At 38.3% G+C, this 26029-nt stretch overlaps 1 protein-coding gene across 1 annotated transcript; it reads right to left on the bottom strand.

Moving 5' to 3' along the window:
• Window positions 1-628: 628 nt before the first annotated feature.
• On the bottom strand, window positions 629-12564 carry LOC107783281 (wings apart-like protein 2). The gene is made up of 13 exons (XM_016604257.2): window positions 11726-12564; window positions 10713-10812; window positions 9846-10182; window positions 8914-9026; window positions 8284-8412; window positions 8099-8192; window positions 7850-7960; window positions 6192-6811; window positions 5670-5920; window positions 2985-3135; window positions 1779-1876; window positions 1611-1692; window positions 629-1058 (listed from the first exon to the last, which is right to left on the bottom strand). The coding sequence occupies exons 1-13, from the start codon at window positions 12352-12354 to the stop codon at window positions 975-977; spliced, it is 2799 nt and encodes a 932-aa protein (XP_016459743.1). The 5' UTR covers window positions 12355-12564; the 3' UTR covers window positions 629-974.
• Between the last annotated feature and the right edge of the window lie 13465 nt (window positions 12565-26029).

Genomic DNA, 26029 nt, shown 5'->3' with positions numbered 1-26029 from the left:
TCCCACAAAATTATCTATCCAATAATTTTTTTTTTTTTTGCACGTGTATGGTTCTCTAACATTGTGTATATATACAAAATATTCCACTTTTTTATTGATTTCTAATTTGCATATCAATGGCAGGTCAATCAAACAAAATTGATGGGTTAGATCTAGAAAACTTAAAAATACCGAAAAAGTTTTGAAGCATGAGCTTTGTTTAATTTCTACAGGGTTCAAACAGTTTTTTAAGACAGAAATACATAGCAATTTGAAATATTTTTTGAAACTAAAAAAGATAATAGTAGATGGGTTGTTTTTCTATATGGTGATGGGAGGAGGAAGAAGAAGAGAAGAAAGAGAGGAGCGGGTGGGGGCACTGGGAACGGTTTGGTGGAGAGAGAGGGTGAGTTTTTTTCTTAATTTTTCATTAATTGCAGGTCCCACATATGCCATTTGGAAAGCAACTGAATGCCCTCACTCAAGTATTACATGCGCATTCACTCAAGTATTACATAGCATATCTCACTCAAAATAAAATTTCTCGTGAAATGCTTACTATAAGTTAAACCGTACTAACCGTTCTCATCAAGAAATATATGGAAGTTTCCACACTAACTTGATACAAAAGGAATAACAAGTCGCCAGATAAAGAAACCATCACTAAAAAATTACTACAAATTACATTCTGTGTTTCACATCCAAGATTGTTCTTCATGTACAAGCATCTCAGCCCTCACAAGAAGTGACAATCGGCTGGAAAATAGAAAAAAAAAATTATCCCCTAAACTTTAGAAAAATAATAGTCAAACAAAAGCCCATGACTCATAAAACCAAAGATAGGATTTGCAATGCACCAATAGATGCCCGTCATGTAATAATGAATGCTGCAGAGAAGAGTGGGTAGGATGTACAAAGTTTCATTGGTACCATCTTCTTTCTCATATTGAGGACAAGGCACAGAAGGAAAAGAAAACGTCCGAGTTCCTGTTCTCTCACCGAACCCTACAAGATTCTATAACTTCAAGCACTGCTGAGTGAGTCTCCGGTGAAATCATGTTCAGCGTCATGTGAAATTCCTGGATAAAAACCACAATCAAGATTTTTTCTCTATTAACGTATACATACAAAACCGGTAGGAAACAATGTTCCAGACTTTTTTGTAGCAATAAGTTAGATGACTGTTAGAAGTGATTAGATATTTGAAATTGAGTATCCCCTGTTTGCAGTTTAGTGTCAACCCCACGCTCACACACACACACCGCGCTGAGCCACTTTGCGCCTACCTCAAACATTTTCATTGGGTCTACCTCCCACTACATAGATGAGAAGAAATCACTAGTTTTTGTCTTTGCTGAAATTTGAATCTTCTATGATTCTCACATACTTCATTTTAAGCCACACTAATTTCATTTTAAAACACACCGTGTCAGAGTTATTTTACTAGCCAGGTTAATGAAAGTAAATCCTGAATTTACTGACAATCCAAGCCCTGGGGCCCCAATGGAGAATTTACGGCAGCCGGTGAGAAAACATTGACAAATTGGATCTACTTTTAAAAGTTGGGAGAGAATTTTACAATTTTTACTACCATTCTTTATCAACTCAAAGAACTGGACAAGATCACATACCACAAATCTCTCCAGCACGGGTACAAGAACGGACAAATTATGATCTGGTAAATAACCAGCAATTGCCTGTCGTATGCTCTTGCTGATCCAAAGAAAGGTATTTAAACATAAGAGAGCATTTAAATAAGAGAGAACAGATTAAAAACTAATTCCAAATACTTAAATAACCTGTCAGTTGAAAGAAAGGCAAGAAGGAGAGCTGAATAAGCTTCTATAATCATTTTTTCAGCTTCTTTCTCTCCCTGTAATACAGCATCTTCATCATCCTGTACAAGACAACCACATTCAATTCCGTAGCAACATAGTAAAAGATAATCTAGCACTGGTTAGTATATGATACGACTAGTTTAACCTTGCTTTCATGCTCAATCAACTGAAAAACTCAATAACCTCCACTATCTTTTAGTACGTTTCTCCCCCACACACACATCTTTTAGTTCCTCTCTCTTGCCCCTACCCCACCCCAAGTGGATTTCATATCCCCACAAGTAGCCAAACTCTTTGTCCCATTAGAACTCATGAAGCCAAAAATCTTGCGATATGATCAGCAAGTTGAATTGGACAATCAAAGCTGGCATCACCAAGCAGATTTAGAAAAATGGAGAATTTTTTTTTGTGATCAGTTGGAAAATGCAAAATTAATGAACATTCAGTATCCTTATTCAATTTGCAGAATATAGAATTAGAACATACATACAACCTGAAGGGTAGGTTTTTAGAAAGGATATTCAGTGTGGATAAGTAACTTAACACTCCAGACATAGATCTAAACTTTTTAACAGCATCTTATTTATTGGCCTCCAGGTCAGATGCGCATTTTAGACCTTGAAATAATAATACAAAAATAATAATGATTTCATTTGTGCTGACCAAATTATACCTAGCTTGAATTATAAAGGAGTAGTTGAGTAACTTAGTAAGAGAGAAAATTAGTTCTTAAAATTAGAAAGAATACATTGTAAACATCCTATTTCAATATCAAAATTGAAGTATGTGCAAAGCTTAAGCACACTAGAGCAACCTCGGGAGCCCAAGCTCTCCATTACTTTTTTCCCATCATAACATGTGCACATGTAATACTCTATCCGTACTTTTAAAGGATAACCAAGAAGTTATGTTTCAGCAAACAGGTTTGATTGGTTAGAATTTGATAAAGCATGCTAATGGAGTCAACACTCTAGTTTCACTCTTAGGTGACTGACTTCTCTGTGAATCACATGGAGAATAAACAACTGAGAACAAAATGAAATAACCCCATAATTCCAGAATCAGAACCAAACAACATAAAAATAGCTATGCAATATTCCTTTCTCGGTAACAAGCACCCCAGGTATTGCCAGAAAAGAATAAATTTGGATAAAGCAATCTCCCTACCCATTGCAAACTTTTTCCTTCCTCAGCAGCCTCTCCAGCCCCTTGATTTGCCAGAAAGATTGCACATAGCAGAGGGATAACATCTGTCTGGCTCTCCCCCTCAAAACCTTCTGATCCAGGCAATGAAACACTAGCAGCTGCAAGTCTCGACCTGCCATTAGCGAAAAGCTTGGTTTAATAAGTGCAAATGTTTTATCATGTGCTCTATCATCAGCAACTGAAATCTGAGACTTGCATGACCACATACCAGTTTGTCATTCTAAGAGGTCTGGTAAAGCGATATGAGCAAACTACCATTAAATGGCAGAATGCTAAATGATCGAATTAATGAATACAGGGCGTTCTTCCTTTCTTTTTAATTTTTTCTTTGTAAAAGGTATTTCAAAAATTAACGAGGAATTATCGTGGAGATGAGAGTTCAGCAAAGACACATGTCTCAATCAGCATAACCTGTATATAGGCCGGGTTGGTTTGGATTTTTCAATAACCAAACCAAACCAATTGTCTCGAATTTTTAAATTTATAAACCAAACCAACAAATGTCAGGTTTTTCAATCACTGGTTCTTCCCGGGTTTTTCGGTTTTATGGGGGTTTTGGGTTTTTTTCCGACACAATCTTCATAGCATAAAATTTATAATTTGTGCTCTAATATTTCTTAGGTCCTAGTAGGATAAAACTATATAAGATGTTACCCAATAAAATAATATAAAATAATGTGAGATGAGTCATGATTATACTAAAATACTCAACAAATCGCATAAGATAAATATTGCTAATTAATAAGCCATAATAAAAATAATCATAATCTAAAAGTATTAAGTCATGTTAAAATAAGTACGACTAATAAGTACTAAGTATTAATTACATGACTAAATAATATTAAAAGTGAATTATGCATTTTCACTATCAAAATCATTGCAAAACTAAAAAAATATATATCCAATACTATTATCATTTCTAGTATTGAATTGGATTTTTTTGTTAGCATTAGTATTGATTTGATTTGATTTTGCTTTGGGCTTTATTTGAGTTACTAACTTTTATGGGCTATAAAACATATTTGACCATTCAAAAGTTCTAAGTACAAGCTTGAAATAATACATTAAAAGGGAGAACAATTAAAGAGTTTAAATTATATTTATAAATTACATTACAATAATTATTTTTATGTATAAAATATTTTTAAAACTTGTATACATGTAATGTCGGGTTGGTTTGGTTTCGGTTTGACTTTTTTTATTAAAACCAAACCAAACCAAACCAATTAAGGTTGGGTTTTTTTTTTCTAACGCCAAACCAAATTAAACCAAACCATAGTCGGATTTTTTTTCTCGGTTTAACTTGGAGTATCGGTTTGGTGTGGTTTGTCGGTTTCCTTTGTACACCCCTGTTAATACCACTTAATCAATTAAATTGCGCACTATGCACAAAGATTGTTATCCATGTGTTTTACAATATTGCATCTCAAAATTCATGTGGAATCATGTACTTAATTTCTAAGCCAAAATGTGCAAGCCTGTATTTAACAATTATATCAGATAAACGTCCACTGCTATAATCTCAACAAACGCATGTTATACATGAAAACTGAAAGGCATGAGCTAGGGAAACTAAGTTAGATCAAGCATACAGTTAAGTTATGCCGAAAGACGTGATATAGGGAATAAAGTTAGACTAGGTACACAGTTGTAAAGTTAAGCATTGAGATATTCTTTCATTAATCCCACTTACCAAGAGAAAATGTCTACCCACTATGTAGTAGGCTCAACAACCCCAGACACCTATCACTAAGTACCGTTTGGATTAGAAAACGGTTAATTTTCATTTTTTATTTTTTTTGAAAAACAATGTTTGTATACATTTAGTGTTTCGTTTTTGTGTTGGAAAAACTTTATATGGAGAAAACGTTGATTACCCGAAAAGAAAAGCAGCAGCTTTTCCACACACACAAAAAAGGAAAATTGTTTGTTTAAAACAATTAAATATTTTTTATGATGTCATCAACAATATAAAGTGGGAGTAGGAACCACTTTTATATGAAACGAAGTTTAAAACCCAATGACCTGATTTAGACTCTAATATAGAGTTCACTAATATTTATAAGCAGCAAGATTTACCACAAGATCTCCACTCAACAGGAAACAGTTAAAACTGGAACGCACAGATTACCTGTTATATGGAATATTCCTAGTAATTTTCTAAGAGATGGAAACCATTTTTCCTTCAGAAGGGACAGTATCTTCAGACCTTCTAAAACTATTGTTATATACATTCAGCTGGGAAATTGAGATCAACGAGATTTTCGGCATACTAGGAAAGAGGAATACCATGTTAGCATCTTTTCTGACTAATAGAATGTGTGCGCTTTCTAATTTTAAGGAATTTGTGAAAGATTACACCTAAAATTTAATAATCCACATAACAAGAAAAAAAACAGTTGCCCAGAATTTAATGATCCACATCAAGAGAAGAATTCTACCAGGGATGTAACAAATAAGGAAATATATGCAACCATCAATATTCAAGAACAAACTACAAAGATAGCGGCCAATTTCTCAATGTTCAATAAATGCATGGAGAGCCACCCAAAATACAGTGACGAGTAAACAAATAGCCGCAAAAGCTGATTATGTAAAGCCTGCAGGGTTAACAACTTAAAGCGCAAATCAAAAGAAAATATTTACCTGTTGCAGCCATTCTTCTCCACCAAATTAACAAGCAAGCCCAAAATAGCAACAAGAAAATCTAGCTCTTGATCGTTGAGATGACCTTCACTATCAGATACTACACCTGATTTTGGTGACCCATTAGAATCCATATGCAAGCTGAAGGACGGGAAATGGCTAGCAATCAAAGCAGACAAAGCTTCCAGCCCACCACTGGCAGCAATTTGCTGACAGCCCATAGGGTTGTCATTCGTCAAGTTCATCAGAACCTGTCATTGAAAGACTCGCATGTCAAGAAATTCTGCAAGTTTGAGTATATTAGAGCAATCCTGGAAACAAAATGTAGAACAACAATTAAAGACTCCAAGGTTCTCCAACAAACATTTGACCTGTAGAATGATAAATCATTCCAACATAAAGCAACGCGTCTTCATAATCAACATATGAAAGAACCATACTGAATGGAGGAAACACAGGAAAGACCTTCCTTGCTTCAAAATAGCATATATAAATTTCTAACATTGAAGTGAATCAAATTACTTTAACAGATGTGAGAAGGCAATCTGCCAGAAGGGTCGACATTTCCTCATCTGCAGAAGAACAAGAGGCCTGATCAGATTGATTGTTCTCCTTGCTACTTGACTCTTGTTTGTTCTCCTTGCTACTTGACTCTTGTTTGTTCTCCTGGCTACTTGACTCTGGCTGGCTTAGCACAGAGAGAGATTGGTATTCATCATCGCGTCCAAGAAACGATGTCTGCCTACTTCGAGCTTGAGGCGCCTTTGGCTTAGACAGTAAATCCCATCGTGAAGGTTCAAACTCATCATCAAATGCAAAAGGATCTTGACTCTCTTCCATAAGCTCAAGTCTCTTCTCTCCATTACTTCTTTGACTATCACCAATTGAAAAACTCACTCTTGATGAATTCTTCTTGACCCCAAAACTGAAGGCCCCAGAGGTTCCACTACATGACCCATCCTTAGAAGATTCAATCCTCAATTTAAGCTGCCAAGAATCACTGGTGGAAGTACTAGCAGACTCTAAATTGGATGCGGCTGAACCAATCCGATTTTCACTACCTAAGTTCTTCTGAGAATAGGAACCTTCACTTGTATAGCACGTCGTAGAAGAATCAATGCACATAATCTGACAATTTCCATCTACAAGTTCAAAAGCGAAATTTTTCAACATCTGAAGCTAATTATAGTTTCATTGACTAACAAAGAAATGAGAGAGGAATTGTCTGTTTGATTGATAGCTCTTTCAGCAAGTCTAGACTTCAAATTGGACTTTGCTTATATTTTACCCAACGAAAGACTTTAATGGGACCCCTTCATTCTGAAGAGAAAACTTTCCTGCCATGCAGCACAGGGCCATTCACTATTTAATCAAGCTATTCCTTGCCAAAAATGCCAAACTATGGCACTAAATTGCTATTTGAAAGTTGACAAATTCAAAAGTTAAAAAGTTGTACTGTTGAACTGATATGCTTACTACTGTTAGCATTTCAATGCTTTCTGAGAACAGAATGGGAGGTCATATTTCATGTTTGGCATTAACAAATATTGGGGACAAACAAGAAATACCAAAGCTGCCCTACATCAATATCTTTTCCCAGTATCCTCCAGATAAACTTCAGTTGACTTTCACTGTGGATTCATTTCTAATAAAGGGGTATCTTTAAACTATCAAAAATCCAATTAAGAATAACAAAACAAGCACCACAAAGTGAGCCATCAAACCACAAACTCTAGCAATCTCCCTATTTTAGTAATCTCTTGCATTATAATTTAACACACCGCATTCATGGGTGTAAATCCACAGAAAGAGGAGAGGATATTTTTGTGTTACTAGAACTTTGGGCTTCTGAGAGCAGCACCTATGACCTTCTTCTTGACCATGTGTGCTACAATCAGCACAAGTGATCCACATGCAATGCTATATCGATATTAGAACAAGTTTATCCAGGGAAAAGTAGAATTCCATTAAACCATATCCCCCCACCCCCACCCACCAAAGAATTTTACATCCTCCAATTCTTTTACGGATAAAAAAAGAAAAAGAAACTGCCATGTTATCGTCAAGTAGTTTCAACTCCTTACCCCGTCTTTAAACAGAGGAAGAAGATGATACCATCAATGTGCAGTCTAGGCACACTCCAATTCCCTTTTACCAGAAAGAAAAGAATAACAGCTTACCTTTCTTGTCTGATAGTGAACGTAATTCTGAAGCATGAGCAGTTCCAGCTGAAAGGTTACAGACTTTTCCATTGTTGGAACTGTCCAAAGAAGTTCTATGCAGGAAAGCACCTAATTTCAAACAAGTTAACAGTCAGGAATCATGATAAAGCCAAGGGACAAAAGAAAAAATAGCGAATGGACTAAAGGCAAACAAAAAACATAAGAGGCAATAATTTTTTTATATGAAAATATAAGAGGCAATAGTACCTGAGAGAATCTTGATCGTGCTTAAGATTAGCTTTGTGAAAGACCTTGGGGAGTTCAGACCATCTAATTTTCCTTTCATTTGAAGCAAGTGAGTCTGAAACAGAACCGATACTGAACTGAACATCCAAGACTTCAAGGATTCTGAAAGGCAGTCTATTAAAAAGTAAAGTTGGAATTGATATTACCTGATTGTCCATACTAAGAAAGGTCGCGTTTTCCATGATTTTCAAACATTTTAAAAGCAGCACCAGACTTTCTAGGGCTGCATAATCTTTAGAATCTGACACGGACTGCAAGCTTAGCTCTGACCACCCCTGCAGAGAAAGTAATGTCATGGCAGCTGCTTCACATAGTTGACATTAAAATAAAAAAAAAACAATCCTTTTAAGCATAAAACTCACCGTCCATTGTCACCTAAAGCTAACAGCTAACATCAAAACATCTTTCTATACATCCACTTATTGATAACAAATTAACAACAATGAGTAGAGAAGAACAACTCAAATAACAACAACAAAGTCCTACACAGATTGCACGTGTAAACCAAAGATCTAGATAAATACCAAAATCCATAAAAAAAATTATATCCTATGTGCATATGTTCATGCTATAACTGGATAAAAGCAAAGGGTGGGAAGGGGGTGATAGGGAAATAGAAGTCATCATGTTCTTCCAATCCAAAATGGCCATGTCAGCGCTCCAACTCAGAGCTTAACTACAAGAGGAATATAGAGCACGCTGTTGGCTCTCATATGTCACAAATTTATGAGACACATCTCTGGTAATAACACAGAAAATAACACACAGGCTCACACCTCCAATACAGAATGACAACTCCTTGCCACCTCAAAGACCGCATCAAGTCCTCCAAGCTCTCTCAGCTTTTCTTTGAAGTTGCCCCCACTTCTCCGCACAGTGCCAGAAGTATCTGAATTAATTTTGACAGAAATAGGAAAATGAAAATTATGTTATACAATGCGAAAAAATGGATGAAATACAGATCAATCACTGTCAAGTTAGCCCGAGTATCCATATGATTTCTTCAAAATGATGCAATTGTAAGCCACACTAAAGGTAAGACTGGCAAAAAACATGGGTCTGATCACTAAAAAATTCTAGAACAACATATGATAGAATTTCCAGAAATTGAAAAAGAGTCAGATCTCAAGTTTTGAAAGCACAAACATCTAAAAGCAACATCAACTAATTAAGACAAATGCAGATTAAAAAACGCTACCAGGAAAACATATTATAAGCCGTAAACATATATAAAAGCAAAGCACATAACTACTTAGCTCTTCTACTTTCTGTCTTTTTACCTCTTAGTAGGAGACACAGGTAGCAACCAGTGGCGGAGCCACTCATTGGCAAGGGGAGTCAATTGACACCCTTTCGTCGGAAAATTACACTGTGTAAATACGTTAAATTTTTAATTTTATGTATATATACTATACGTTGATTCCCCTTGATTTCTTTGTGTGCTTACTTATTTATATTTTGACTACCCCTTAGTTAAACTTCTGACTCCGCCACTGGTAGCAACCAAAATGCAATCTCACGAAGTTAAGGAAACACAAGATACCCTGATTAACTTCCGATGCTTATAGAAAAATAGCAACCAACCCACCCATCCTGAAGGATAAATATATACTTAAATAGCCTTGACATTTACTGCGCAGAAAGAAGAAAAAGCAGATCGAACAAAGTGATAATATCCCTTAAAGGACCAATTAAGTGCCAACCAAACCTTCAATGGAGATAGTAGACAAGCAAGATTTTGCCATTGTCAGTAGACTAATCCATTTTGGGGTTATCTCTGGTCTGCCATGTCCATCATTTCCATCACTTGGCTTTATTTCCTTGCAAGAAACAAGAACTTCCTGCACCTTGCCTATTATTGAAGAGGAAGTAGAATCTAGCCCTTTTACACTATCTTGAGAAACATCAGCATCTAAGCGCATTGCTAAAAGCTTGCTCCCAATAGTTGGAGCCTTTGCTATCAGAGCAGGAGCGGCAACCGGTCTTAACAATTTTATAAGAAAGCGAATGCAGCTGGGTGAATCAAGAAGCCGGTCATCACCTCCCTGGAAAAAATTTGGAAGATCAAAAACAGAAGGAAGGGAGAAGTTCTCAGATAACTTATATGGATGATAATACAGTAAAATGAGAATGTATTAAACTATTAATCAAAAAATTGCAAATATAAACAATATCTGTAACTGAATAATTTACCGAAGAGTAATTTTAGCATACAGATACAACTTATAAGGAAGGTTAACTTGGAGGAAGAAACTTTAAAACAGTCAGAACGTAATATATTGATGAAGGGGCATCCACGGTATGCTTATTTGTAAATTGTTATCCACCAACAGAGAGAAAGGAAAGAAATACTGATGCCTTGAAATCAATTGAGAAGAGATTATTTCCAATCATACATATGACAAAGTTACTCATCAACTAGGCATCTAACAGACAGAATAAAGACTTCAAAAGTACCAATACTAGAGTGGAGAAAAAACCTTTTCCTATCTGACAAATCATGCAGAATATGCAATAACCTAGTTCTTCTGTCCAAATGAAAGGGCTATACCGCTAGAAAGACGAAGAAACTTACATCACTGGTCAAAATGTAGAATAGAGCTGCTGCAGCAAGGTTGCTAGGGGAGTCATCGAAGCTGAGTCCCAAAACAGCATCAATAATTGTTTTTGCCATCCTGACATCAAAAAACTTGGCAGTTATACCAATGGGCAAAAAGGGATAAATATCAATAATCAGACCACTGAATTCAAGGAAAATACTACATGTTTAGGATCTAAGATGATAGATCATATGCATCTTCAATAAAAGTAATAGTAATTGTGATTATCAGAAATTTAGACCTCGGGAATGTCTAATTATTTCATAAAAGAAGCCATCCCTACATGAGTTACCAATGACTACCATTAGGCGTAAAGTATTGTTTATCTCAGCTATTATTCTTCACGTACTTCCAGACTTGAAAATTTACATACTAGAATATTGAATTAAATGGAAGACATATTCTAAAGGTGAATCATATCTCCCAAGAATAAGAAAAAGAAGCTTCCTTGAAGGCTCCATCAACATGGTGCTAGCAATTACTGAGAAAAAAATTCATGTGTAACACTAACACACTAGGACCATTCAGACAATTATAAATGGAAAACCTTCATCAGTGAAACCAAGCTCGATATGAGTTTTGGAGTTCTCAGTCATTAAAAAAAAAGGAATGATGTGATAGCAGAGGTCAAAACATTAAACTAGAAGATAATTGAGCCTTGCTCATTACATTTGGAAATATTGAAATATTCCTCTACCAAGATTCCCCTGCCTTAGTACCATCCCTATTTATTTCTGAGCTCAAACAATTTGTAAAAAACTTGAATATAATTTGTACAATTTTTTTGTATGTCAGCTATCAAAATTCCTCTATCTCAAAATATTTATATATATTTATCTCCTATAATTGTATACGCAAATTACTATTAAGAAAGACTGTGATTACGGAGTTATTCAAGAAAATCAAGATTTATATCTATCAAAGAAACCAATCAAGATTCATACTGATCTAAATTCTAAAGTATGTTTAAAAGCCAAATTTCTTATACCCGTGAGCGCGTAACAGGCGACGCTGCTGAGCTGTTCCACATATAGAAAGCAATGACAATAAACTGGCCCTTCTGATCCTCACAGGCTGCCCTTTCCTTAAACCATCCAAAGCAAAATTCACCTCATCCATATGTTCCATCATCTCACCACACTCTTGTGTCTCCATTAATGTCGCCGTGGGCCCCAGCGATGGCAATCCCAGCTCCTTAGATTTGACCTTCTTCTTCTTCTTCTGTAAAAACCCATTTTCCTTGCCCTTCAACTTCTTCGGTTCTAGTAAACCCCCATCAAATTTGCCAAAATTACCATTCTGCCCCAATTCGTCCGATTCTTGGGATGAATTCAAACTATAAGGCTCCCAATCAAACACCTTTTTCACCTTCTTGGGATTCCAAAAATCCTCATCCCTATCTTCCTTTCTTGAGGGCAAAATCGTCAATTCCTGAGATGAGCCGGCGGCATCATATGCGTATGGATCTGAATTATTCCAGTGAACCGAGTCTTGAGATGAAAACCCAAAATTGTAAATATCTTGAGAACCTTCTTCTGAAACATCGCCGTTTAAGCCTGAATCAGAGTAGCTTCGGGACATGCTTCTACTACGCCGGCCGTACGTTCTAACGATCATTTTCCGAACAGAGAATTCAATTCAAAATTCATATAACTGGATCAACTGAAGAACAAAGGAATTGAGGTATTTTTGTAATTAAAATCGAAAATTTGGGGTACTTTGGAAGGAGAATTAGGGTTTATAGAAAGCGTTCTTGTTAGCTTCGTTTTGGGTTTGGTATGATTTGAAAAAACGAAGATCAGGACCTCGATGCGTGCGAGACAGAATATGGATTTTTTAAGGCAATTTATTTGTTGAGTAAAATAGATGCGTTAATTTTGAAGTAGGTAATTTACTAAAAGGACCAAGTTGGGGGAGCAGAGTTTTGTAAAGAAACGAAGGATCTGAGCCGTTGGTTTTGAATTTTGAACGTATGATTTTATGAACGTTTGTTCGGATATTTGGTGAGAAGGGCTAGTTAGGTAATTTTCTGGAGTCTTGAAGACTTGTCCCGTGGGGACCGTTGAATTAACTCATTGGAAAAATTTGAAAGCCCACAGAAGTAGCTGAACGGAGCCCAATATATCTGAATTCTGAAAAAGGCCTAACACAAGCTTTGTATTATCACTTTTAGCCCGCGCCAGAAACTATTTACGTTCGGTAGCTAAAAAAGTATATAAAATTTATATAATTTTTATATATAACATACAATATATACATATATATATTTTTCTCTTTGCTATTATTTTGAAAGTGGTTATACAATGTCATTTTTTCAAATCTTATTTGGAAGAATTAACCCAAATAGCAACTTACCTAACCACTTAAACTAAAAATAATAGATAGATGTATAAAATATGTATAATCAATATAAAATATATGTATAACCGTATATAATCAATGTACGATTTATATATAATGGCTAGAAAAGGAAAATAATGAATTCGGGTGGCTATTTATGTAAAAGATCCCTTTTTTGGGCAAAGATCACTTTTAGCTCGTAGCCGAAACTATTATATTCCGTAGTCGCAAAAGTATAATTTTTTTTCAATATATTTTGTCTATATATATATATATATATATATATATATATATTCCCCTTTTTTTCCACCTAAAGTCCGGGCAAAGCAATGTTGAACACCCAACATTACATTTTACAAGAAGCAATTGTTCTTTGTCATGATCAAGAACTATGTCACAATCACAAATTGAAGTTGAAAAAAAAAACTGATTTGAATGATATTTCAAATGAAATAATAATATTCACTTACAACCTAGCACATGTCATGCTCAGTTTAACTGACAAAGCCAATAGTATTTTCACATTATACAATTCTTCTTCTAATTGTATACTAGTAGTTTGTATTATGTAAACACGCTCATTTTAATGGGATTTTGGATGAGTTGGATAGGTGGTAGCACGCATATACACTATTAGCTCATTCTATATATGATATAGTGATTCAAAATTTCTTCCTTTTCTATTTTACTTAAAAGAGGCAAATTTTGCTTTACTTGACAATCTAATGGAGTGTTTGCTATAGCATGAATGGAAGTTTCATTTGACTCAATTAATCTTTTCCAATCTTATATTCGATTATTTTGTATTATGAAGATGTATCAATTTCAATAAGATATGTAACTAAATATCACCAAAAGTCAAGGGACGGTAAGTATCCCGGCATCCTTAATTAAAGGTTTTGAGTTCAACAACAACAACGACTACCTAGTAAAATCCTACAAGTGAAATTGGGGAGGATAGTGTGTACGCAGACCTTACTTCAACCCCGAGGGATAGAGAGGTTGTTTCCGATGAAATCGCCTTTGATTGGGAATGATATACTCCCCCCCCCCACACACACACACACTCTCTAAATAGGAGTTCTCGATGCAAATCCAAATATTTATTTATTTTCTTACCTATATATGCAAAATAACAGACCTAATTACCACTATTAGGAGATTCTTCTTTTTTTGGGTTAACTGGGCTATTATATAAGTATTAAAATTACCCGTTAAGGTAAGACGGTAGCAATGTTTTCAGGGGGTATGAGGATTCCCCTGCGCTATGATCAAAAGTGTTAATATTACAGTCCAAATTTTTGTCTAGAGAAAACAGTTCTTGCGATGTCTACCTAAAAAGCTTATTTGCAAACACCGGAGGAACTGTCGTGAAACTAAGGCTATCAAAAAGCTCCTTGCTTGCACCCTCCTTTGTTATCAAGTCAGCTACTTTGTTCGTCTTCCTGTAGTTGTACTTCACCGTCATGTCTCCTAATCTTAGGATGATTGACATGCATTAAAAAATAATTAGTCAAATACATAGTTACCCGAGTTAAGCATTCTTATTACCTCATTAGAGTTTGTGTTGATTTCAAGTGGTGTAAGCCCTCTTTGTTCTGCAATCCTTTCAGAATAGCAAAGAGTTCTGCTTGTGTATTTGTAGTGTGTTACAGGCTTCCCATGAAACCCAGGACCCAGTTTCCACTAGAGTTTCTTAAAACTCCTCGCACACCTCCCTTACCAGAATTCCCAATAGCAGCCCCATCAGTGTTGAGCTTATAGTGGTCTCTTGATGGGGATGTCCATTTGACCCAGATGGTTTTCTCTTTTGTGAGTGGTTTGTTTACTGAGATAGTGATATACTTAGTAGCCTTTGCCAAAACAATGATAGCAAGGACCATATCTTTCTTCTTGTTGAAGAGGTTATTATTCCTAGTAATCCAGATCATCCAGAAGCTAAAGGGGAATAAATCTTCCCAAGTAAGGGTGTCGTTGAATGGCTTTCTTTTGAGAGAAGCGCATGTGGCAAACCAGTCCCTGCTATTGAAAATGGGGTTTGGGTTTGTGCTGCATTAGTGCTCTTTGAGGTTAAATTTTGCCAGAAAGATTTTACATTGGGGCACTCAAAGAAGATGTGGGCAGATGTTTCAAGAGCATCATTGCAAAAACAGCACATTGGATTACATTAGACCCCAATATGGCGGAGAAAAACCCATGTTGGGAGCCTTTCATGATAGAGACGCCATATGAAAGATTTGATCTTATTGGGGGCCTTCATTTTCCATATCTACAAGTAATTATCGCTAATATTTGTCCCCTTACGGGAGGCATTGTTAGTAAGTAGTGTGTAGGCTGATTTGGTGCTGAAGAGGACATTGCTAGTGTTTCCCTAGATCACCATATCCTCCTTTATAGGATTGAGTGGAATGAAAGTGGTTAAAAGCATATTTCTGATGTTTGTAGGGATGTTTAGGGAGATGGAAGGGGTATCTCAGACCCTATTATTGTAGATTATAGCAATTGTGGTTGACAGATCAGCTTGGGTAAGGGGACCTTCAACCATGGTCCTAATGGATGGGTGGTTTGGGATCCAGGGGTCATTTATGAAGCTGACTATGTTCCCTTTGTTAACCACCCATCTCCTGGCTTGTGAACATGTTTTCCACCCTTTGAGAATGCATTGCCAAGTGGTTGATTTAGCATTTTTAGGGGGTGTCGCCAGTTATAGTGCTTTGCAATATGAGTTTTTGCCCAGAGGGGGGATGTGTTGTGAAAGATCCTCCAAGCCAGTCCTGAGTAGGTAGCTTTGTTTTTCAACTCTGCCCTTTGAATTCCTAGACCCTTCTGGGACTTAGGCTTTGTGACACTGTCCTAGCCCACTAGGTACATCTTCTTCCTATTTGGTATGGTACCTCAGATGAAATTCATTTGAATTCTATCAATCTCCTTAGTAGTTTTTTAGGGGAGTTTGATGAATTGCATGACATGGCTAGGGATACTATTCAAGGAGACTTTTGCTAGGGTATGGTGCCTCAGATGAAATTCCTTTGAATTCATTTGAATTCTATCAATCTCCCAGTCATGTTTAGGAGGTTAGTTTTCCAACCAGCCATTTTGAAGTGCATATTATTAACGATGAATTGGAAATCACTATTGACTAGCCTTTGTAGAAGATAGGGAATACCAGATATTTGCCAAAGGTAGTTGTGGCTTAAATGGACAGATTGTTGGAGTTGGTCTCCATTTGATGGGGTTGGCAATTGGCAGAGAAGAAAACTCTTGATTTTGCAAGATTGATTTTTTTTTACTGAGGCCTGATTGAAGGGGTTTAAAGTGCTAATAATTGTGGAGCAATTTTTCTGGTCAGCTCTTGCAAATAGAGTCAGGTTATCGGCAAAGAACAAATGGGAGATCTTGGGACTCGGTCTGCTTATGCTAATTGGACACCACTCCTTATTCTGGACCTCCTTCTCAATAGACCTGGAGAGTCTCTTCATGCACATAATAAACAGGTAAAGAGAGAGAAGGTCACCTTGCCTGATGCCTCTAGTAGGTTTGAATGGGTTGGTTTGATCCACATTCACTAGAATAGAGATATAGAATGAGTTTACACAACACATGATGAAGTTAGTGGTGCCAATGAGGAAGTTGAAAGTTTGGAGGGTATCCCTAATGAAGGACCATTCAATTCTGTCAAAGGCCCTCTCCAAGTCAATCTTTAGGATCGTGTGAGGTATTTTGCCTCTTATTGTTTCAAAGCGGGTGATGTATTCCTGGACAATGATAGCATTGTTAGAGGCTCTTCTGTTGAAGAGGAAGCTTACCTGACTGGGACCAATAATGTGGGTCAGGTACGGTTTAATTCTATTAAGTGGGATTTTGGTCACAGTTTTGTAGATAGTATTACATAGACCTATAGGCCTGAAGTTTTTTAGCATGGAGGCCTGGGGGCATTTTAGAATTAAGCACAAAAGGGTCTCATTCATACCGAGGTGCATTGTTGCAGTTGAGAAACAATCTTTGCAGAATTAGATGACATCCTTTCCCACAATGTCCTTGTACTTCTAATAAAATAATGGATATAATCTATAAGGTCTCGGGGCTTTGAAGGGTTTGAAAGAGAAGATAGCTCTTTTGATTTCACTATCACTGAGGGGGAGGGCCATGTTGGCTTTTTGCACAATGGATAATGATGGATTCTGGGGGCTAGTAGTGGTAGTGGAGATAGGGGATTGGGAGTGAGAAGAGGTGTAAAGGTCCTTGAAAAAACTGACAATTGAGTCTTTGATTTCATGAGGCTCGTGCTGCCAATTCCCTACCTTATCCTTAAGGGAGAAGATTCTATTTCTCATTATTCTATTAAGAGTAGAGGTGTGGAAGAATCTGGTGTCGGCATCCCCATTGTAGAGCCAGCTTATCCTAGCTTTCAATTTCAGAAATCTTCTTCATTTTTAAGGATTGAGTCTAGTTCCTCGATGAAAGTGTTTTCCAAGTTTAGGAGGAAATGACTAAATTGGTAGTTAGGAGATTTCTGGATCCCAACTATCCTGGACAACAATCTCTTTTTTTTGTGTAATATGTTGTCAAAGGCATGCTTATTTGACATTATTTTGAATCTAATAGATGAAGGGATTAAGGAGGAGTGAGTTGGGAAGGAATCTCGGATTAAGGCTGGGAAGGTTGGTGACTGCACCACATGGACTCAAATCTAAAGGGCTTGGCAGTAACAGCTTGGGTGTTGTTATTGAGCTTGACTAGGAGAGGGCAATGATCACAGTGGGTCCTAGCTAAATTGGTTACAGAAGTATTCGGGAATTCATTTACCCAACAATTGTTATCAAAATACCTATCAATTCTCTCTAGGATTAAATTTGTCCTGTTTTTGTATCTTTTGTTGGATAAAGTGTATTTACTTCTTTTATAGCCTAGATTAACTAGTCAACGCAGGTTAATACAATTCCAGAACAAGTTATGTATGTTAGTTAATACAGTTACCCCCAAATTTGTCTCTTGCTTTCAATACTTCATTAAAGTCCCCACCCATAAACCAACTACCATTTAAGTACTTAGAGGTATCAATCAGATTTTCCCAAAGGGTTTTTTGATCCTCTAAATAGTTATTTGCATAAATAACCAAAAACCAAGGGGGATTAGAGGGTAGTACCTTAACCATTGCATGGATACCTTGTGATGTAATTACTACTTCATCTACCTGGAGGATGGTCTCTTTCCACATGATGACGATGCCTCTAGAGTGGCCCACTACTGGGAACTGAATATGCAGGTCGTATTGTATGTCTTTCTTAAGCTTCTTGTGATCTGCCATCTTGGTCTCCAACGGCACTAGCATTGCTGGTTTCTGCATCTTGATCATCTCTGAGAAGTGTCTTCTGAACTCCGCACTGTTTGCCCCCTTAACATTCCATATTATGAAGTTCATTAGGGGGTTTGGGTTTATTAGGGGAGTTCCGGCCGGTGCGTTGTCCTTTACCTGGGTAGTCATCATTTTCTTCCTCTTTGCTAACAATGTTTAGGATCACATGACTGGAGTTAGGGTCAAGAGTGGCTTCAACACCCCCTGGGTCTGATGAGAGGATATGTTCAATCCACATCCGGCAAGGGTTTTGGGATAGAGAAGAATCAGCATCTCGTTGTAATCCACGCTAAATTCCACTACCCTTGTTGCTTCTAGCCATAAGGAGTTCGTTCTCGTTGGGCAATAAGAGTTTTAGGGCTCCTTATCCTTGGTTGTTTCCTGACTTTTGAGTATCCTAGAGCTTTCGTTCTCTTTCGAGATATTCCCCAGTGGAGGTGAATGTTGTTTCTTTGGCGTTGAAGATGAAAGGTCCTGTTGAGACCATTGATCCAACACTGAAAACTAAGGTATCACAGTTGGGTCCACCGTTGTTGGGTCTGGGGAGAAGGGAATGGCATTGAAGATCTGTTGCATGAGGTTGTGTATTGATGGCGTGTCATTGGTTGGTTGTACCCTTGACAAGCTTTCGCTTAGGCCATTGGGCATGTTGACTTGTTACCCTTGGGGGCCGCCTGAACACTCTCTTTTTGAGGTATAAGTTCCTTGTCTTTGCTAGAAATTGGGTCTCTCCCCTCTGGTCCCGCTTCCCTTTTATGCTTGTATAGGGCCGCTCTCTTGTGGGTTGGTTCCTAGTGGGATAGTTCCTGGGGAGGGAAGTATTTTTATTTGTCCCATGATTTGGGTTGGTATCCTTGATAACTAGCGATTATGGTTCATTTTACACTCCTTCTTACTTGAGTATTGCTTGAAAATATGTACAAAATAGTCCCAAAAGGCTTACATGTTGTACTTGTTTGCAAGGTTTGATCAAAAAGGTAACAATTAGTCAAAACCAGCTCAAAAAGGAGTGAAAAATGCACAAGTACCAAGAACAAGTCTAAGCACAATGCAACAGATCCACTGCGACCGCATTCCATTTAGTGCGGTCCGCAATGAGGAGATTCAGAGAGGTGCACATTTTGGAACCTCAATCACTGTGGCCGCAAAGCATTTTATGTAGACCGCAGTGGCCTCACAGCAGCCGCAATCAAGTTTATGCGGTCTGCAAAGATGGGGTTTAGAGAGTTGGGAGTTTGGAGGATAATGCCAGTGCGGTCCGCGGTCCTTTTTGTGCAGACCGCAGTAAAAGTCACCGCGGCCGAGGTGCATTTTATGCGGTCCACGGTGACCAAGTTCAGAGAGCAGAGTTTGAAGCCAAAAAGCCTCACCGCAGCCGCACTCAATTTCTTGTGGTCCGCGGTACCCCCGCAAGGGTATTTTTGTCCAAAAAATTCGACCTAGTATAAATACTTTCTTTTCCCATTTTTAGGTCATCTTTTGTAATCTAACATTTAGCTGAGCTCGTGAATGGGGTTTTTTGATTATTTTGAGAAATTTGTAGCTACTTTAACACTGAAGTTTCTTTATCTTAGTTTGCAATTAAATCTTATGGGTTTTTCTTCATCTATTTCTTTATTTTCTTTCATTATTATGAGTAGCTAGACCCATTAACTAGGGTTGAGCCGTGTGGGTATTTGATGGATCTTTTGATTTAAGGCTTATATGTTTATGGGTAGTTAATATTTGGACTGATTTGTATTTTCCATGTTGAGTTAGTGGTTGCAAACACTAATTTGTGCTTATTTGACTTGGGTTCTTCTTGAGAAAGAGAACTTGAGTCTAGGAAAATCAGTCCAATAAGGAATTGGGGTGTAATCAAGAGATTGATAGCCCCAATTAAAGGGTTAAACCTAGAGATAGTAATACCCGACTTGAGCCTATATTGCTTGCACAATTTTGACACCCAATTGGTCTTGAGAAAGTCAATTAGGGTAAAGTCACTCAAGCTACCGAGAGGTATATAGTGAGTACATCCGTGCATTGGCTATATCACAATCCCCAACATAACGTTTTTGCCTTAAGCTTTAGATCCCGTCAAGTATTCACCTAGGAGAAAGTCACTTCCCTAGTACCTCTTTAACTAATTAGAAAACCCTACAAGCAATCTTTCTTAGTTTAATTTAGCTTATCATTAGCATAAATATAGAAGTAATATCCAACCAAAAAATGATTGGAAGAGTATTTAAGAGCAATACGCATCTCTAGTTTAGATAGGAATCCACTTCCCACTTCTAGCTCCCTGTGGATTCGATCCCGACCATCTCGGGTAAAATTTGCTTCGACCGTTCTCGCCACTTTGTAGTGGTGTGGGGTTGGCTCCGATCACTTTTTGGCGTCGTTGTCGGGGAGTTAACGATTTTGGCTATCTATCTAAATAGTTTTGTGTATTGTTCTTCTTTCCTTCTGCGTTATTAATTTGTGTGTGTCAAAACTTCAGGTACAAAATGGCAACTAACAACGGACCTCTTGGAGATCTTCCACCGGGGTAGGAGGTAGATGACAATATTGATGATGAGGTTACTATTGTACCTTAAGGACAAAGGAGAGGCTTCCAGGCCAATGATAATATTCCAGACCCTCCCCCGCCACCTCCAAGAGTGGCTCCTCGAGTGCTTCCCAACCAAGGATATGCAAGTGCAATTGTCCCACCCCGGATCCGGGCGGGCAATTTTTAAATTAAAAATGTGATGCTGACATTGTTGGAGCAGCGAGGGTATTTCACGAGCGCTACCAATCAGAATGCTTACAAATATCTCAAGGGTTTCGTGGATACCTGTTGGGGAACAAGTAAACTAATGTGTCAAAGGATGCACTTTGGTTAAGACTATTCCCTTTCTCACTTAGAGGGAAGGCATTGGATTGGCTTGAACGACTTCCCAACCATTCCATCACTACTTGGGATGAGTTGGCGGATAAATTCATTGCAAAGTTTTTCTCGCTGGGGCACATGGCAACATTGAGAGATGAGATCTTAGCTTTCAAGCAGAAACCTACCGAACCATTACATGAGATATGGGAGCGATATAGAACCATGGTAAAGGAATGTCCCAACAATGATATGACTGAGGCATTGATACAACAAACATTTTACTGGGGCATTAACACAACAAATCAGTGCATAGTGAACCAACTTTCTGGGGGTAATTTCATGAAGCTGTCTTATGATGAGGCTTGTGACATTCTTGACAAGATGGCTGACACGTCCTCCGCTTGGCAAAGTAGAGCCAATGTGCCACAGGGTGACCCCACGGTCACTCACTTGCATAAAGAGCTACATGATCATGGGCAGGCTATAGCAGAGCTGACAATAACAATGAACCAGCTGGCGAAGGCACAGTTACAACAGGTTCAAAATTTGCGCCAAGTAAATGCTATGGAGGGGGTGAACATGCTTGTGAACAAAAGAAGACAAGGAGGTCAATAGAAACAAGGGAGTTTGGATCAATATGACAATGATTGCGGTGGATTCCAAGATGATGGTTATGATGGGCAAAATGTAGAAGTGCAATATGTGAACAATTATCAGGGCCAAAGGGGCAATTCTTCCAACCAACAACAATGGAGACCCCAAGGCAATTGGCGCAATCAATAACAACAAGGGAATAATAACTGGGGAAATAACAACCAAAATTCCAATTTGGGCAATCAGAACAATAATCAGAACAATCAGGGTAATTGGAATGGCAACAACAACAATTGGGTGGTAGCAACAATCAGGGTGGTTGGAACAATAAAAATCAAGGAAATCGGGGGCAAGGCTTTCAAAGGATGACAATGTATCAACAACCGAACAATCCGCCCCCATTTCCATCCCAAAGTCCTAGTTCTTCCAATAATGAAATGAGGAGAATTGAAATGATGTTTGAACAGATGATGAAAAATAATGCGGACTCTGATGCTCAGTTGGCTTCCCACAATACTTCAATCAGAAACTTGGAGGTTCAATTAGGCCAAATCTCACAATCCTTGAATACTCGTCCTTAGAGGGCTCTACCAAGTGATATGGTAGTTAACCCGAAGGGTGGGAACAATCATGTTATGGCAGTAACTACAAGAAGTGGACGAGACGGTGATGTGAATGCCTCCAAACAAAAAGAAATTTTGAGTGATGAAGTTGAGTTGCAAGAAGATGAGATTCCTTTGGTGGTTGAAAATGTGATTGATGAGAACGTGAATGAGGAAGTGAGGATTGATATTCAAGATGCTGAAGTGGAGACTCAGAATGACGTGAACCCGTCTAGGGAACACGTAATAGACATGCCGAAAACGGTTGTGCTTAAAGCCAAGGCTCTTTTGCCAAGGCCACCTCCACCTTATCCTCAAAGGCTCGCGAAGTAGAAAAATGAGAATCAATTTAAGAAGTTTATTGACATGATGAAGAGCTTATCCATTAATGTACCTTTGGTAGAGGCTTTAGAGCAAATGCCAGGTTATGCTAAATTTATGAAGGACTTAGTGACAAAGAAAAGATCCATGGATTGTGAAACTATCATGATGACCAACCAAGTTAGTGCAATAGTGCACTCAATGGCCCCGAAGCTAGAAGATCCTGGTACTTTCACCATTCCTTGCACATTGGGAGTGCGGACTTTGTTAAAGCTCTATATGATTTGGGGGCAAGTATCAACTTGATGCCCTACTCAGTTTTCAAGACTTTGGGTATTGGGCAACCGAGGCCGACTTTCATGAGATTGCAAATGACGGATAGAACTATGAAGAGACCATTGGGTATCATTGATGATGTTCTTGTCCGGGTGGACAAATTTATCTTGCCAACTGGTTTTGTGATCTTGGATTGTGAGATAGATTATGAGGTTCCAATCATATTGGGAAGACCTTTCCTGGCTATTGGGAAGGCCTTAGTTGATGTGAAAGCAGGGGAACTCACCTTCCGGATGGGTGATGAGAAAATGGTCTTTCATGTGTGCAAGTCAATGAAGCAGCCCAACAGTTCTGAAGTGTGCTCTTTTGTGGACATTGTCACACAGTGATAGTTGATGATACTAGTCTAATGATCAATACGGAGGACCCTCTAGAGGCAGTATTGTTGAATCTTGATGTAAATGATGATGAATGCCGAGTGTAGTGAGTGAATGCTTTACATGGAATGAGCTCTTACTCTTATGAGCCTAGGAAACTCTCTTTGGATCTTGAGAATAGGAAGACTCCACCAACAAAACCTTCAATCGAGGAACCTCCGGTGTTGGAGTTGAAGCCGTTGCCTCCACACATTATATATGAATTCTTAGGCCCTAGTTCAATTTTGCCAGTTATTCTTTCTTCTTGTCTTATTAACATGCAGGTTGATGCCACATTGGCGGTGCTTCAAAAGCAAAAGAAGTCAATTGGATGGACCTTAGCTGATATTCGGGGGATAAGCCCTGCATTTTGTATGCACAAGATTATTTTGGAAGATGATGCAAAGCCCTCTTTGGATCATCAAAGGAGGTTGAACGAGGCAATGTAAGAAGTTGTGAAAAAAGAGGTGATCAAGTGGTTGGATGTCGGGGTTGTGTACCCCATCTCTAATAGCTCTTGGACTTCGTCGGTGCAATGTGTGCCGAAGAAGGGTGGCATAACCGTGGTTGTAAATTCGCAAAATGAGTTGATTCCTACCAGGACCGTTACCGGATGGAGGGTGTGCATGGATTACCGCAAGTTGAATAAAGTGACCCGCAAGGATCACTTTCCACTACCTTTTCTTAATCAGATGTTAGATCGACTTGCTGGGCGTGCCTTCTACTATTTCTTGGATGGGTATTCTTGGTACAACCAAATTTTGATTGCTCTAAAAGATCAGGAGAAGACCACCTTCACTTGTCCATATGTCACCTTTACCTTTTCTAGGATGCCTTTTGGGTTGTGTAATGCACCGGCTACATTTCAGCGGTGTATGATGGTCATTTTCATCGATATGGTGGAAGATATTTTGGAGGTGTTCATGGACGACTTTAGTGTTGTGGGAGACTTGTTTGATGAATATTTGAAAAATCTTGATAGAGTGTTGGCTCATTGTGAAGAAACCAATCTTGTTCTTAATTGGGAGAAATGTCACTTCATGGTTGAGGAGGGCATTGTCACACCTCCTTTTTCTGCCTGCGAGGGGCGTAGGAGTTTTTTCCAATTAAAGGACAATCGAAACGAGATTAGTTTATTTATTTCAGAGTCGCCACTTGGGAGATTTAGGGTGTCCCAAGTCACCAATTTTAATCCTGAATCGAGGAAAAGAATGACTCCATATTACAGTCTGTGTACCAGAAATATGGATAAGGAATTCTGTTAACCCGGGAGAAGGTGTTAGGCATTCCCGAGTTCCATGGTTCTAGCACGGTCGCTCAACTGTCATATTCGGCTTGATTATCTGATTTAATACATGTTGAACATATGTGCAAAATTTAACTTTTAACTGCTTTTATCATTTACTGTTATTTTTATCAAGAATTGCAACATCGTGGAAACACATCTCGAACCAAAGCGGACAAAATAAAACTCAAAATCTACTCACCGGATTGAAATGAAATATGTACGGACTGTTTCGATAAACCTCGACCAAAGCGGTTCATCATCGCTGCACATCATCGCTAGACCAAACGGACTGAAGATGACGCAACAGTTATAGTAGCGGTTCATCATCGCTGCTGAAACAGTGGCAGTTCATCATCGCTGCTGAAATAATGGCGGTTGCCGGAGCAGTAGCGGCGACGAGCTCCCCTCGAATGCTGACGAAGCTGGAAGAAGAAAGAACGTCGAGGAAGAGGAATCAAACGCCATGGACGTAGCAGCCATGGCGAAGTGGTTGTCCATGGCGCAACTGACCGCTTGGAAATAAGACGACGATGGTCGTTTGGACGAAGAAGATGAAGAGCTTGGGCAGCAGCTGTTTGGACGTGAAAGAGCAGAAACAGCGGGTTGTTTGGACGACGAGGGTGTGTCGACTGGTATGGCATGGATGGTGGTTGACGACGACGACGCAGCAGTGGCGACCATGGATGTCGAGCTCAAGCTTGAGCTCGACGAAGACGATGAAGGCAGACGCGGCGGGGTCTATTTGGACGCGAGGGTGGTGGAGCTTGTGTGTGGTTGATGTGTGTGTGTGTGTTGTCGATGGGGAGGCAGAAGGGCTGCCATGGATGCTTGGGGCGTTTGGTATTTTGGAGAAGAAGAAGCCAAGGGAGGGGGACGGATCCTTTAGTGTTTTAGGGTTTTTGGTTTTTTTATTTTTTGTTTTTGTGTTGGACAAAAATGAAGAAGGGGTGTTGGGTATTTGGGTTAATGGAGCGGACCGGGTCGACCCGGTTTGAAGTGGACCGGATCATGGGGAAGATTGGGCAATTATTTGGACCTGTGGTTTGAAAATTGAAGAAGTGGCCCAATCTGATTTTTCTTTGTATTTTTGTTCTCTTTTCTTCTTTTATTTTTCTAAAACTAAATTATAAAAGTACTTAAATTATTATTAAGAACTAACTTAAGTTATAAAAACGCAAATTAACTCCCAATAACAATTAACACACAATTAAGTAATAATTAAGCATAAAATTGTTCATTTGGACATTA

Source organism: Nicotiana tabacum, chromosome 3 (assembly GCF_000715075.1).
Source record: "Nicotiana tabacum cultivar K326 chromosome 3, ASM71507v2, whole genome shotgun sequence".
NCBI lineage: Eukaryota > Viridiplantae > Streptophyta > Magnoliopsida > Solanales > Solanaceae > Nicotiana > Nicotiana tabacum.
Note: the sequence above shows the minus strand (reverse complement) of the source record. Positions and strands in the feature narration are given on the sequence as shown.

What these genes read in the sequence shown, in the direction of transcription:
- LOC107783281 (XM_016604257.2), bottom strand. Translation starts at nt 12,354, where the DNA reads ATGATCGTTAGAACGTACGGCCGGCGTAGTAGAAGCATGTCCCGAAGC. An exon ending in GTCTACTATCTCCATTGAAG is followed by an intron (nt 9,027 to 9,845) that starts GTTTGGTTGGCA and finishes AAATTAATTCAG; the next exon opens with ATACTTCTGGCACTGTGCGG. An exon ending in GCCTTTCTTTCAACTGACAG is followed by an intron (nt 1,693 to 1,778) that starts GTTATTTAAGTA and finishes TCTTTGGATCAG; the next exon opens with CAAGAGCATACGACAGGCAA.